This window comes from Microtus oregoni, unplaced genomic scaffold, assembly GCF_018167655.1.
Source record: "Microtus oregoni isolate MIOR12 unplaced genomic scaffold, Mior012 000011F_ref0000422, whole genome shotgun sequence".
Classification (NCBI taxonomy): domain Eukaryota; kingdom Metazoa; phylum Chordata; class Mammalia; order Rodentia; family Cricetidae; genus Microtus; species Microtus oregoni.
The window spans coordinates 14,995,806-15,011,351 of record NW_024543070.1 but is presented as its reverse complement, the minus strand read 5'-3'; the positions used below and the strand labels follow the sequence as shown (position 1 = coordinate 15,011,351).

At 43.5% G+C, this 15,546-nt stretch overlaps 1 protein-coding gene across 5 annotated transcripts in view; it reads left to right on the top strand.

The window, feature by feature from the left end:
• Arhgap26 (Rho GTPase activating protein 26) overlaps nt 1–15,546 on the top strand; it is a 398,682-nt gene that overhangs the window by 248,684 nt on the left and 134,452 nt on the right. For all 5 annotated transcript variants that reach the window (XM_041659662.1, XM_041659661.1, XM_041659665.1 and 2 more), the window contains exons 15-17: nt 2,696–2,783; nt 4,951–5,009; nt 6,437–6,542. In XM_041659662.1, coding sequence (XP_041515596.1) covers nt 2,696–2,783; nt 4,951–5,009; nt 6,437–6,542 — 253 coding nt within the window. The remainder of the gene's footprint in view (nt 1–2,695; nt 2,784–4,950; nt 5,010–6,436; nt 6,543–15,546) is intronic.

Genomic DNA, 15,546 nt, shown 5'->3' with positions numbered 1-15,546 from the left:
ATGTGTGCTGCATGTGAGTATCTGCATGTGCGTTTCAGTATATGCCCTTGCATGTGTGGACATAGGCGAGCAGTTTAAGTTGGGTTTCTTCATCTATCACTTTACATCTTATTTTGAGACAGAGCCTCTCTTCTGAACCTGCGAGTCACTGATTCCACGGATTCAACTAGGCTGCCTGGTCAGTGGACTCCTTTTTCTGCTCCCCAGCACATTACAGCCTCATGCCTTCTTGCGTACATTTTTGTATAGGTACTGGAGATATGAACTCAAGTCCCTATGCTTGTATATCAAGTACCTTAACCATTATTTCATCTCCCAAACCTTCATTGAGTTCCTTTCACTGTTAGTGTACCAAGTGGTTTTCAGAATCTGATTCGGTGTGACCTAGGACAGCTTCCCATTAGAAACGCCACTTCCGCTCTGTGTCCCCTGATTTTCTGAATTCATATGGTAGTGGGTGAAAGAGCAGACCTAGTCCCTGCTCATCAACCACGTGCCCTCTTCAACACTGCGCTGCTCTCTCAGTGTGTGCTTGTCTCCCTAAGCTCTGCTTCGGTTGAGGAGCAGTATGGGGAGAAATGCTCAGAGTTCTGCAGACTTTGAAGGTGAATGCCACCAGGAAACGTCCAGTAAGCAAAAAGAGCCTCAGGAAGGAGGTGTAGCATCAGGCCACTCTTTCTGAATATGGGGTAACTTGGGTGGTTGTATTCAATTTAGTTTGGATATTAAATGGATTAAAATGGACACATTCACGTTATGAACTTTGTCTCATCAGTGCTATAAAAAACTTTTCAGCCGGACTGTAATTTGACTCTCCTCCCTGTAATGTTATGCAATACTCTTATGGTTACAGAGCCCGGAAAAGTGGAAGCTAATGATTAGTTTGCTAAATGTGGTTCATGGAACAGTTCACGACTCTCAGACCTTCTGACTGCTGCTGCTGTTGTTTCGCGGTCCCTTTTCTGGGGTAGAAGTTGCATTGTTCCTCAGAAAAATGTACAGTAACATTTGTCTTGAATCCAAAAACCAAGAAGTGTCACAGTGCTAAGACGCTTTGGGCACAGAGGGGAGGAAGATCATGCTAAGCACAGTGCCTGGATGCATAGGCTTCTGCAGTCTGGTGTCTGTCTGTCTGTCTGCAGGAGGAAAACAGGAAGCTTCAGATAACAGAGAAGGAAAAGAATTGAAGTCTCAGAGATCAGGACATTTGCTATAGTAGAACTGTGTGGGATTTGTCAGTCTATGAAAATGGTCCTTCCTTGTTTCTGTCATGCTTAAAGAAAATCATATTGCCCATGGTCATGTGTGAACATCGCACAAGCATCTTGCCTTCAGGAGTGGTAAAGTTTGTAAGCTAATGTCCTTCTCTACTTTGTCTGTAAATCTATGTTAGAGGAACACCTGCGCAGAAGGGAACAGCTAGAGTTGTGCTCTCTCTTGGGAATTACAGGTTAAATTCTTGAGCATTTTTGAGTATTTGACCTGATCCCACTAGAACCAACGTGGGCTCTTTCTCAGCAAGCGGAAAAGTGTGTCTGGTGACTCATCTCCTTTTCCAGTGGACATGCACTTAGTCCCGTAGGCAGAAGCTCTTGTTTGGAGATCAGTCTTGGGAACTATTGAGAAAGAGGTAGTCTACTTTCAGTCTCTGTTTACCTGACATGCCATTTAAATATCAGACTGGAAAACCAGATATAAACCATGGTGTGACTTTTTATTACTCTTTCCAAAAGTGGGGCACATGAACTTGGGACAACCAACTAAAGGCACACTGCTTCTCTGGTGTCCTTGTGACTAGCTCAGGAATGGCCCAAGATCCGAGCCCTTCCAGCCACTTTGAACTTAAGGACTTTTCCAAGAGATAAGGGGTGGAGTGTGCTGACTTGTTTAATTAAAAAGTTTTGCCTAGGTTCAATTGCTGAACCTGTCTTCCACACTGCACAGTCTCTCTTTTGTGACTTGGTTTTGAGACCTTCTCTGAGGGTCTACATGTTGGCACTTGGCACTTAAATAACCTTTCACCAGCAAGCACATCAAACAGTAGCTTGTCTCCTAGAGAGGTCACTTTGTGGTGAGGAGAGTGGGGTGAGGCAGGTCCCACAACATCCCTGAATCTGTTTTCAATACTCTGGGTTGTACCTTTGAGCTGTCTGTCCAGTTTTCACTTCCCAACTCAAGAAGGAGTGATAAAAGAGAAAGTCTCAGTGGAAACTGAGGCACTATGCATATAGGAATGAGGATGTGAGCTGGAATTGTGGAATATGCCTCAGTCTTGAGGAAGGACAGGCTTTGCCTCCACACTCTTAAAGGCCCTACTGCCTCTCTGGCCCGTTTGTATGTGTCCTGGCCTATCTTGCCCATGACAGTGGTACCCGATGACCCATGAAGCTGTTCATCTCCCTGACCTCTCCCTTTTAGTCTCCCCTGTCTATGTACCATTCAGGATGGCTATATATGAACTGACATCAGCTGTCTCTAGCAATCTGCATGCTGAGTAATGCCTTCACCTCCGCCATATTCTTCTAATGATCAATATTTGGATTTTTAAACATTTTTCTGATGCAATAGACAAAATAAATGTCTCTTTAACTTTAATTTTCATATTTTGGTTGAGGGCTTTCATGTTTCATGTATGAACATTTGCTGTTAATGTATTTTATGCTTTGTCTTGTTCATTGCCTTTTTTTCATTTTAGATCCCAAAGCAGCGTCTGAGACAGACACTGATATCTGTGCGGAGTGGGAGATAAAGACGGTCACTAGTGCTCTCAAGACCTACCTGAGGTGGGGACTTCTGCTCGTGAGCAGCAAGCCACTTAGCTAGCATGCTGTCAGGAAGAAAGCAGTTTTATTTGCAGCCTCCAGAGAGCTTCTGAGTGGGTGGCTAAGCTGTGGAAACAGCTTCTGTGTGGGAGCATTAAGTTCAGCCAGTCAGGCCAATCATAAATTGCCCAGAGTTGATGGGCTGTCATTGTGCAGCGGTGCCATGAGTGATTTAGAAAGCTCTTCTCTTAATGAGATGTGTTAAGATGATTAGCTTCAGACATGCCCTAAACTATGGCCTTCCCTGAATTACCACCAAGAAAGCAAAAACTCCTATGTCACTTCTTTAAACAGACTGGATCACATACCCAGCTTATTGCCACTGTTCTTTGTTTTACACAGAATATAGTGCTTATATTGGTTCTTTAAAATGAGAAGGTAGATATGGAGAAAATTGCCATTTGGAGACTCCTGTTTGGTCTCTGCTGGTGTGGTTAACTGAATAAAAGGGGAGGGGAGGGAGAGAGAAAGAAAATATTACCTTGTACCATTATATACTATTGTATACACTATCACTGCTCCCCTCTATCCCTCATTTGTACTATTGGCTCACTGCCTACATCTCAGTCATTCTGTCTCTGTGTCTCCCTCCCCTCTTGCACATGTACACACGTACACACACACACACACACACACACACACACACACACATTCAACACCTGAAACTTGCACTCAGTAGGAACACTGCTAATTCTGTAGTTACACAGGAAGATGGGTTGTAGTCTTAAACAGGAGAACTGGAATCATGGGTTGGGTAAGCCTCTATACTGACTCTATAAAGATATATGTGGTTCAGCAACAAAGGCGGCCACAGAAAAGGAGTTGGTAATGCAGGCTTTATTTGGGGGCACCGAGAGTAAGAGTCAGTGCAAGGGGTGACTAAGAGGTGAGCTTGGGAAGCTTGATAAATGAAGTTTGAGCCACAAATGATGAAGGGTGTTTGATTATTATTTGAGGTCTCATTACAGATGGTTGTGAGCCACCATGTGGTTGCTGGAAATTGAACACAGGATCTTTGGAAGAACAGGCAGTGCTCTTAACCACAGAGCCATCTCTTCTGCCCTCATTATTATTTGAATTATAGAAAAAGCTCATTAGTAATCATGTTCACACACAGTTGATCCAGTGCCCTGTATCCCTTAGGTACTTTGAAGTAATACTCCTCTTGGAAGCAAAAGACATACACAAAATTTTTATGGTATTTCAAGAAATACTGATTTCAACAGCATGCTTCTGGGGAAATGAGAGTCTAAGGCCAGCTGACGCAGATATGTAGCTGGTTGCTTGTCTCTCAGACATGTCCTAATGCACTCTTGCTCATGGATGACTCCTGACTGAAAGGAGGCCTTTGGGTTTGTGCTGGATTTCTGCATCTGCTCCTGCCGCTGTGTGGGTGATGCATAGCTGTAGCTATCCTTTTCAAAAAGAGAGAGGGGAGGAGTGGCACCAACACCTATAACACTAGCATCTGGAAGGTAGAAGAAAGATAACGAGTTCTAATTTAGCCTAGGTGATATAACAATGTTGTAGGGGCCTGCTTGATGATTTTTCCCTGCCGCCCAGATTCCAGAAATAATCACACATAAACTATATTATTAGCAATACTATTTGGCCAATAGTTTAAGCATATTTCTGGCTAACTCTTACATTTTAATTTAACCCATTTCCATTATTTTATAATTCACCATGAGGCTCATGGACTACTGGCAAGGTTCCAACTGGCAGCTTTTGTCTTTCTCCTTTGGCGGCTACATGGCTTCTCTCTTACTCCGCCTTCTTTCTCCCAGCATTCAGTTTAGTTTTCTCTGCCTAGTTCTTTTATGCTAAGCCATTTGCCGAAAGCAGCTTCTTTATTCATTTGGCAATAAAAGCAACACATATACAGAATGACTTCCAACACCATAACAAAATGCTGGTGGTGCGGAAGAGGTGAAGGAAATGTTAAACTGAGAATTTCGGGTGAAATGCCGCATGCTTTCAGACAATGTTGCTACATCAATTGCTGTTCTCCACGCCCTGCATGTTAGAGCTGGGCTGTGCTGTTTGCCAGTATTCAGGGTGCAGCTTACCAAGAGTGGTCATCTTACTGTGGAATTGACTTGTCCGTGTCTCTGTATTTTTATTCTAGAATGCTTCCAGGACCACTCATGATGTACCAGTTTCAAAGAAGTTTCATCAAAGCAGCAAGTAAGCATTTTTTTGTTTGAAGTTTCAAGGAGAAAAAGAATAGATTTTTCTATTTCGAGGAACATTCAGAATCCCAAAATAAATACTGTCTAGCCTGCCACATTCTACATGCAAAATGTCTGCATACAAGCTTGAAATTCTGTATCAAAATAAAAATGAAATCGAGTCAAGGCTGCTAGGGGCTTCACTTAGGCTTTGACTTTCTAGTGCAAGAGGGAACAGGAGGAAGGAGAGAGGAGACAGAAAATCAGTTTTGATTATTGAAGTTGTAACTCCTTGGGGTTTTTTCCATCCTTAAAGTAACATTATACATAATGAACCAGACATTGCACATTTCCTAAGTTGAGAGTTGGAAATATTTCCCTGAGTATGACACCATTTATATAACGTTACCGTCCTTTTTCCACCATGTCTTCCATTTACAGTCTGATCATTCTTTGATTCTATCATTTGAGGCCCCTAGTTCATATTACTGCTATTAAAATACATAGGGATTAGGTTCAAGCTACCCTAAGTATACTGGAATCTGTCTACGTGGGGCAGTTAGATTCTCTATCAGATTTAAACCTGGCAGGACTGATCTTGGTATTACGATGCCCATAGCTTGTGCGTCTCCTTGGTTCCTTTTAGCCTTTAGGGTTTGTTTACCCTGGTAACACTACTGGCCTACTTTTGTAAGTACCTAATGTTCTGATAGCCTCATATACTTGAGCTTGTCCTCTTCACCAAGGAGGGGAAAGGCATGGGTGAGTGAAGATGGTGTTTATGTGAATTCTTCCTCGGGAGAGATTCCAACCCCATAGCAGCCATTCTCTAATTAAATCTCACATCAGCTCTATAAATAGGTATGATGAGTATTAGCAATCTATTTCCCAGAGAAACGAAGCCACTTCCCCAAGTTTAATCTAAAGGTGTCAGGCTGTGTTACAGGTTATGGAATGACAGAAAGATCTAAGTATTTTACCTGTCACTGCTTTCTTTCCACTAGGCTGGTGTGTGGCACATAACTTAGGCACAGGGGTGGTTTCTTTGATGCATCTGGATACGTTATTTTGAAATTTGAGACCTTTGTAATGTTCGCATAAGATCTGTTTACCACTTCACAAGTGCGTAACGTTCCTTCTTTCCTTGAAATGAAGTTGGCCCTCTAGGGAGCCAGCTGCTCCCGTGTTTGTTCCTTCCCTGGGTGTGCAGTTGACCAGCTCCATTTCATCACAGTCAGTGTTTGGATGAACTCTGATACAGAAAGCACATCGCTAGGCCTGTCCGAGGAAGCCGTGCTGGTCCTAGGCACGCACACAAGACAGACTTGTAAATCCTCGAGAACATCTTCCCTGTGTTAGGGCTGAGGCTTTAGTTTCCCTTGGTCTTGTCTTGCTACTCAACTGTGACTCCCATAAAACATTACCCCCTTCCTTCCCTCCCAGAGCTGGAAAACCAAGAGACCCGAGTCTCTGAGATCCACAGCCTTGTTCACCGGCTCCCGGAGAAGAACCGGCAGATGCTGCAGCTGCTCATGAACCACCTGGCGAAGTAGGTTCCTCTCCTCCTGCTTCTTCCCCACCCTGGAGAGTTCTCACCTTCATAGTGAGGTCATTCACAGTGATGTCATTGTGGCTCTCCCTCCTGCTGTTGCATCAGGTAGACTGGAGGCTCAGGAAAGAAGCATGTCCTGCAGTAACTGCAGAGAACACAGTTGGCACCAGGTGGCCTTTGCCATGGAGCCTTCAGAGGGTCACAGTGTAGATCACCAGAGGTTGTAGGGGATTTTGCTCTTGTGATCAAGGGCAGTCCAGAGTAGATCAACCATTATGTCGGGTCCCATGGAGTTTGGGGCTCTAGATGTTCTTTAGATGACTGTGGAATAGCATGTTGTGTGGTCACAGAATCTGGGTTTGAAGCAGGTAGTGGTGATGATGGGTGAATGCGTAGTGCTTGCTTAACCCATGAAGCCGCAAACTCACTGAACTGATGTGTTTCAAATCTGCCCTGGAGTGTTTTGCTCATGCCTTTACACGTGTCCTTCAGGTAAGCTTATCCTCATCTGTAGGAGACTGTTATGGTTAGTGGTTAGTTTTCATACACCTGTCAAGCACTTGATGTTACCTTTCTTGGTGGTGGCACGTATGTTGTCTACCATAAAGGTTTAAAAGGCTCTTATAAAGAACCGAGGATGTTCTGAGTGCTGGTGAGAAACAAGTGGACAGAGTCAAGGAATTTTCCATTATTGATCTTTTTTTTTTTCTTCCTTTTGGGATGCCCTATCAGAACTGCATATTCAGAAATAATTAGGAAGCATGGTTGAAAATGTGTGAGTTTGCAGGGAGAATGCCCCCAGAATGTTGGAAGAACCCCGACGGCATTTGTGTAAAGAAGTGGAAGCTGGTTCAGAAAACAGCCCCTGATGCTCTGAGACGGATTTGTTCATCCGTACGTCCCAGTCAGGCACCTAGAAAGCTGACTTCTATAGTTACAAACAGAGCTTTACATCCCCCAGGCAGACACTGAGATGGGAGGCTGCGGGTGGACACTCAGCTGAGTATATAAAGGGTGCTTGTGAGTGGGTGAACGGCCCCTGCATCTTCAGGCTGGGAGCAGCTGGAAGAGAGAAGGTGGAAACTAGCCAAAATCTGTGTGACTTGAATGAGCTTAATTAGGTCAAGAGTTAATGGTGACCCATCAGAACCCATACTGAAATTTGCCCTGAGGATTGCTAAGACTATTTAAAGAAGAAAACAATTAATAAAAACAACCCATCCTCTTTCCAACTTAAGATGTCTACAACTAGATAGAATATACAAGTTCCAGTGGTCTTGACTTCTTGCCTTTCAACTGATTTATACCGAAGTTTTTGTTTGTTTATTTTTGTTGTTGTTTGTTTGTTTTTCTGGGGTTGTTTATTTCATTGCATGTCTGGAGCCTTTTGTGTTATTTGATGACAGTTTCAGGAGTTTCTTTCGAGCTAAGGAGGTCTCAGGTATTACCTGAACAGTGCTCTGACTTACCCTGCTCTCCTTATTTTAGAGCCCAGCCGTGAGGGGAGCTGAGCTTGTGGCATGAGCTTTGTTTAATTCCAGTGTTCTCAGGCTCAGACTTAGCCTAGGACTGGCCTCAACTGTTGTTCCTGGCCACTTGCTTAATGGTCAGCTTCCTTCCTAAGTTTTGGTTTCGTGGCTGACTGCTAGAAAAGCCAGTCTTCTCTTCTTACCTACTGTTTGCCTGCATAGCTCAGCCTCTGGCTGAAAGTTAGACATTATGTATTGTGTAGTTTTTTTTATATATATTTTATAAAGTTTTATATTTCTATAAAATTTAAAGAAATTATAGATTAAATCTCAAGAAAAATGCATTGGGGAGGGGGTTGGGTTGGGGCTTAGAAGGAAAAGATAAAACCCTTGACCTCTAAAGCAAAATTATTACTAAAATGTATCCAAGTCACAGAAAAGTTGGGTTTGATCCAGACCACAGAGGGAACAGCAAAATTACAGGCAATGGAGCACATGTTTGTATTGATCCAGCTTAAATCTACTATGGTAATTAGATGTTTTCTATTTGTGTCTTGGGATCTAGAATGCAGTCTGGAGTCACTTGCCTGCAAGTGTGGCTGGAACCACCCAGAACGCTTATTCACACTGGCATCTCTGGGCCATGCTGTGCCTCTACTGGCAGCTGCTGCATTTCTGGGTGGTTTCCCCGAGAGTTAATGCACACATAGACCTTTGAGAGTCACTCACCTGCAGGAGGGGCCATATATAAACTTTTTGTTGTTGTTGCTGGCCTTTTGTTGTTGTTTTGTTGGTTTTTTTGTTTGTTTGTTTTCAAGACAGAGTTTCTCTGAGTAGCTTTGGAGCCTGTGCTGGAACTCACTTTGTAGACCAGGCTGTCCTTGAACTCACAGAGATCCGCCTGCCTCTGCCTCCCAAGTGCTGGGATTAAATGGGATTAAAGGTGTGCACCATCACTGTTCAACTATATATAAACATTTTTGAGGAGAGGGAGATAGTATTAAAGAGGAATGGGAGTTGGAAATGTGAAGCTTATTAAAGATGGAGGAAGAAAATTAACACATCAAATACAAACAATATTATTGTCATTATTAAATTGGTCTTTTAAAAATCTTGTTTTGATTTCTCCAGATTTTGCATTAAATTGAGCTCTAAGCACATGAATTTACTTTAAAGTAAAACACAATGCATTTTCAGTCTAAAGAAGATCAAGCCCTTTGGATCTCTGTAGTTCTGCCTCTTTAGGCCTCAGTTTTCTGGTGTGTCTTTCTTTTTCTGTGGCTTCACCAGGTAGGCCTAGGGGGCAGGGATAACTTCTAACAGAAACAAGAAAACTCCTGGTCTTATAGTTGTGGAATAGAAGCGCAATGGGTGAGTAATACTGGCCAGCTTCATGGTGGTTTCCTGATGTTTACACATTCGATGACTCCAAGTGTGTTGCACGCCCCACACATATCATCCACAGTGGCTCATCCTTAACTTTATTAAACTGTCTGTTCTTTGTGGGAGGATTTCAGAGCACTCTGTATGGATCAAGGGTCACTATTAAGAATAACCTTTCACAGCTGGTTTCCCCCCAAATACTATGAAGTGAATCTTACTCTCTTCTCTTGATGCAATTACCCCTGTGTTGTTAGGTACACAAAGACAGAACCTCATCTTGCTGCTCATGGGTGGTACTGTATTGCTTAGGGTGCTTTGGGCTTCAATAAAGAGAAAACCTAATTCAAAATGGCTTAGCAAGGAACCTGTTATGTCATCACAAAATGTCAATCCTGAGAGCTGGTTAATTTGTGACTTCTGAAGGACACTGGTTATTTCCTGTTCAGCCAGCCTCCTCTCAGGGTCATAAGATGTTACATTGTGTCCCTGCACATCAGTGCTTCTCAGGAACGGAAGAAAACTTGTCTCTTCTTGAGCCTTTTCAGGAGTCATGATGATGCTTCCCAAGATGTTCTCCAGGATTTACCATCACAGCTTGTGTGTGTGTGTGTGTGTGTGTGTGTGTGTGTGTGTGTGTTGGTACAAAGCAATTATCAGCAAGGAAAAGGGAATCATCATGATTAGGTTATCACAGAGAATTTACCTGAGCTGCTGTGGGAGGCACAGACACTAGAATGAAAGCAGAGCTCGTAGGTAGCTTGGAGCCTCCCGTAGGCTATGTATAGTGTCCCTTCCAAGTACCCCTAGCAGAGCATCATTCAGCAGATGTTAAGTTTGCTAGTGATATTTCAGTGCTGTGCTGACTCAGCCAGGGCATACGGGACCAAATGGCCAATTTCTGCAGTTTGGGCTTGTATATACCGAATTATGAGATTTGGGGGCAATCAAATTGGATAGTTCACACACTGCCTGTAACCCTAGCCCCTAGGATCTGATGATATTTTCTGGCCTCTGCAGCCACCTGCAGATATGCATAGATATGAGCATATTTATATATAATGTAAAAATAAAATAATCTTAAAAACAAAAACAAAAAAAAAGTAATAAAGAAGGCAGAATTGACTCTGTGCTTATGCCCTCCCATTCCTCCATTTGATGTGTATTTTGATCATCTGCATGTTGTGACTTTAAAAAGGCTAACAGTGTAACAGTTATGGCGATCGTGAGAGAATAATGGGGGGATGTTTGGCTTAAAAATAAGAAAGACTTCCTTTTTGACAGAAGTCTTAAGGATCTGGTGGCTTACATTTTTTTATTCTCAATCCTATGACTGAAGCCTAAGTACTTTGAAGAAGTACTAATTTTTTTTTTTAAGAAGAAAGTATATTTCTTTTAGGATCTAGAAACAGTGGGTTGAGTTTATGCAGACATGCTCGTGAATACAAGACAAGGTAGGCCTTGGCTCCCTAAAGAGTAGGACCTAATGGTTAAATACCATTCCATGGAGTTCTTAAGGGATCAGAATAGACAGGGGTGGGCACTAATGAATGACACTGGCATATATCACATACATAACTCTACTATGCTTTCTCCATCCCAAGCTTCAAAGACAAAAATTGAAATGAAGTTTTAATTAAAAGCATGAGAAATGGTAGTACTCTTTTTATTTTTTGCCACCAAATCAAGTTGCATTGAGAATTTGTAATCACATTCACTGCAGTTAATGTCTCTGATACAATCACTGTCTGAGATGGATGCTCCTATGACTTCTCAGGCTGCCTTTCCATCAGCCATGTATCCCATTGCCCAAACCCATGTTCTTTCTAGTAGTCATCAGACTCCTTACTGCTGCCAGCATGGAACTGCGTCGCTGCTCGGACACTGGTGGTTGTGGCTTGATCTCCCATCGAGCTGTGTCGTGACTGCTGGTCCCTCGTTGTCCTCACACTTGTCGTCCTCCACTGCCAGGCCTGACTAGTTTTGACTGGACCGCTCTCTATTTCTTGAATCCATGTACTTCTTTCTATTTCTAGCACTAACTCCCCAAGCTGTCGGTCTTTCCCGGGCTGCTAGTAAAACCTTCTCCCTGGTTGCAGTGGCTGAGTCCCTTCCAGTCCACGGACTGTAGGCCTTGCAGCTAGAGAACTTGGAGCACAGTATGTTTCAGTTTGCTCTGTTTTAAAAAAACAAAAGCAAAAATAATGAAAACTTTAGAAGCAGCGGGCGGTGGTGGTGCACACCTTTAGTTCCAGCACTCGGGAGGCAGAGACAGGTGGAGCTCTGTGAGTTATAGAATAGCCTGGTCTACAGAGCTAATTCCAGGTATCAGGACTGTTACACAGAGAAACCCAGTCTCAAAAAACAAAACAAAACAAACAAACAAACAAAAACCAAACCAAAACAAACCCAAAACTTCATAAGCAGTTCTACCTACCATTGCCTTGATGATGAAACCCTCTGCAGTCTTCAGCCCCTTTGGACTTCACAGCTCTGTCTCTTATAATGGCCCTGTGTCTCTATTATGGAATGCATTGTCAGCAGACACTGAGGGATACTGGTGGAGCTGAAACATGGTCATTTCTCAGACATCTCTCCTGGTTCACCTTTCCCTTTTCTCAGTCATTTCCTTCTCTCTGGAGTGGCTGCTCCATAGCCTCTGCCTGCCCAATCTCCCTCCTCCTAGCTTCAGCACAGACCACATGCTTCAGCCTAAGATTCCTTCCTGCTTCAAGCACCGCTCACTTTCCTAAGCTCTCATTGTCTTCTCTCTCTCCCTTTTTATGTACTGCTTTCTGCCCATGGCACAGTTTGCTGAACGTCTCTCTTATTTCTGTTAGATCAGAGGCTTCCCAGGGGTGGCCAGTTTGACTCCCTTTCTTACCTAGAGGTTGCAAACCGGTCTCTGGCTAGAGTAACCACATGTGTTCTCTTTGGTGGTACTGACACACATTGTTGGTTTAAAAATCTAAACGGGTTTCTGACACTTTTATAGGGGGTAATTTTACTAGAAAAATTCCAGTGTCTGTGTTAGCAGTTGGCTAGGGCTGGGGAGAAGCCACACTGTCTGCCAGAGTGTGCCTCTTCAGTTTTCTATAGCTCCCTAGAGCCCCATTGTCTCTTGTGCCTGGTCCAGTTCTTATGCCTCCTCCCTGCCTGATCATAGTGCACGTGTTTGGGTTTACTACCAATCCACTAATCTCCAAAGATAGAATTTGGTGACCAGGGAAACAAACAAGCAGAAGTGGGCTAGGAGAACTGTTGACCTGACTGTCTCTTACATTTTTTCCTCTTGAATGACCAGCTATTTATGATAGGTCAGAGGCCTCTGCAAGAACCAGGAGATACTGCTTCCAGTGGTTTCCATGCTCGTAAGGCAGGGAGAAGTTGTTCTGCTCTGTTTGTTTGTCTTAAGACTAATGGTTCTCAAAAGACCCTCTCCAGGACTTTTTTGGCAGAGGCTAAGGAAACCCTATTTGAAGGGACAAGGCGGAGAGGACAGCCACCTATTTTAATGCAAACAGACAGCTTATCAGTTTAAACTAGTGGCAATGCAGAAGTAATCAGAGATCAACCCTACTTTAAACCATTGTCAAATACTTTCAGCTTAAGAATTTCATGGTCTGTGGCCTTCAGAGTTAGGTAAAAGAAAGACACAAATTAAGTCTATTAGTCTGTTTTCTTTCTTTCTTTCTTTTTGTCTTAAAAGGAAAATCCACAAATTTTCCATATTCACCTTTCTCATCCCATGGAGCACCCATCCCCCAATGGGGAATGCTTGGCTTGAAGCTACTGGTTCTCTGCAAGGCCTGTTGATTTGGGCCTTTTGTTGGTTTTTAGTTGTTCCACTCCCGTTTGGATTTTTCAGTGACTTTCCTGTTTTATAATTTATCCTTTTCGAACTCAAAGTGTCAGTCTTGACCTTGCTTCTCACATTTTAGAAAGGGACCCTCTCTTTTTCTCCTTAGCTTCTGCCACTGTTTTCTGCAGGTGGTATTGTAAGAACAAGAGTAGCAACAGTTCGCTGCCTTAGTTCCTTCTTTGCCAGGTCTACCAAAGCCTGGAGTTCTGCATTGACTCTGGGAACTGGTGATTAAATGTCTTTTGGGAAACTGAAGGCCTTTCTTACTGAGCACCGCATACTCTTTGCATTGCATGCTGAGTATTTTCTGAGTTTTCTTTGCTGTTTAGCTAAATTCTCTTACCCAGGCCGGTCTCAAGTTCCCTATGTCCCTAGGAATGACCTTGAACTCTTTTTTGGCAGGAGTGGTCAGGGCAAGTTGAGCTAGTGTCTTATGGAATCTAGGCTGACCTCAAGCTTTCTATGTGGCCAAGGATACTCTTGAACTCCAAGTCCTACTTTTTCTACCTCCTGAGTGCTGAGATTATTGGTGTGTGTCACTATACTGGGTCTGCATGTTACTGCTGATCAGAACCAGGGCTCTGTGCATGCTAGGCATATATGGTGCAAACTGAGCTACATCCCACCACAGAAGATACTCTTTTTACACTGGCTGGTTTTCAGCAATTTTTCAAGTAGTTGTGATTCATACATGGTAAGGAAGACATACTTGTAGGAATTTGCACTTTATGTGTAGACACTGAGAGCACAGTGGTTAAGGGAGAACTTACAGGAGCCAGACTGCCTGATTTGGATCTAGTCTCTTCTATAGCCTTGTAGGAATCAGTTGCTCCCCACAACCTCTGTCTGTGTATGAATGAATATATGATGGTATTAGGGATGGAAGCTAGGGCTTCATATATGCTAGGCAAGTGGTTTACCACTACGATATACCCCCAACTCCGCATGGCATTTCATTGTATCATAAGCATTTAAATTAATAATCAGCTTCTCTGACACTTCTTGCAGCTAGCCAGCAATGCATTGATGAATTCCGTATGGCCTCCAGATAACGTTGTGTAACTGAAGCCTGATAACTTATAACTTCCTGATCATAGTCCCAGACCTTTATAACCTCTAATGACCAACACAGAGAAGCACAAGCTGAGATGATGTCGGCATACACATAGCACTAGAACCAGGCTCATGCATTTCAGAGGGGAAGCCTGGTGCCAGTGGGAGGTGGTACATGGTGTGTGTATGTGTGTGTGTGTGGGGGGGGTTGATTCCCAAGATGCAGTTACTGTATAAACTCATTTAAAATAGGTCCAAGAACTTGGGCAGATGTTGGTGGTAGAACCTGTGTGGCAACACTACTGTCTCTGCTTCATTCTGTATAAGAACTGTAATGGTAAAAATATAATGGCACTATTCCCCTAGGGGCGCAGTGGCAGAAACGCTGCAGGTCTTTGAGTGGAGGCAGTAGGCAGCAGGCATAAGACCATGGCGAGCTACAGCAGGGAGCCGCATGTGGGTGAGAGACCAAGATGGATAGGCACACCATGCAGAGTGAGGTTGGACATTTATTTAGTGGGTTATGGAAGGAAAGGGAAGAGGGAGCAAGAAAGGGGACTAGGAAAGAAAGAGAGAGAGGGAGAGGAAGCGGGGAGAGGAGAGTAGCCATGGCAGCAGCTACCTCTTTGGGAGAGAGATGGAAAGGGAAGGGGCTCAGATTGGAAGCAGAAGATGAGCTTGCCTCAGTGGACAGGGGAGGGAGTAGGCGGGGCTTGTTTCTTAAAGGGACAGGATAGACCATTACATTCCCATCTTTTTTTTTTTTATAATAAAAAGGCGGGAGGTTAGGCACAACATGTTAAAGGAATTGGGGCAATAGATTCTTAAGACTGCTTCCCTGCTTATTTGTGGGTGTTGTTTTTTGGAGGGGGCTTGAGAAAGCTGGGTGTTGGTCACATCCTGGGGTAGCTGGTCTCTTTGCTCCTGTCTGATGTTTGTGGTATGGAAATGTCTGGTGTCTCTTAAACCTGTTTAAGGTATTGGCAGAACAGAGGACAAAGAGTTTCTTCTTAATGGGAAAACCAACGCGAGATGAAAATAGCGTCTGCTGTCCTAGAGTTGTTAGAATGAAATCAAATGCACATGAAGCTCCTAGAGGAATGTAGAGCATGTGAAGCATCTTCCGCAGATGCCAGCTCCTGCAGCCTGAGAAGTGAAGAGATGAGGGGACAGTTTCTGGATCAGCTAAACCCAAACCGGCTATTGTTGAGTGGATGGAGCTTTCTTCATAGTTGTG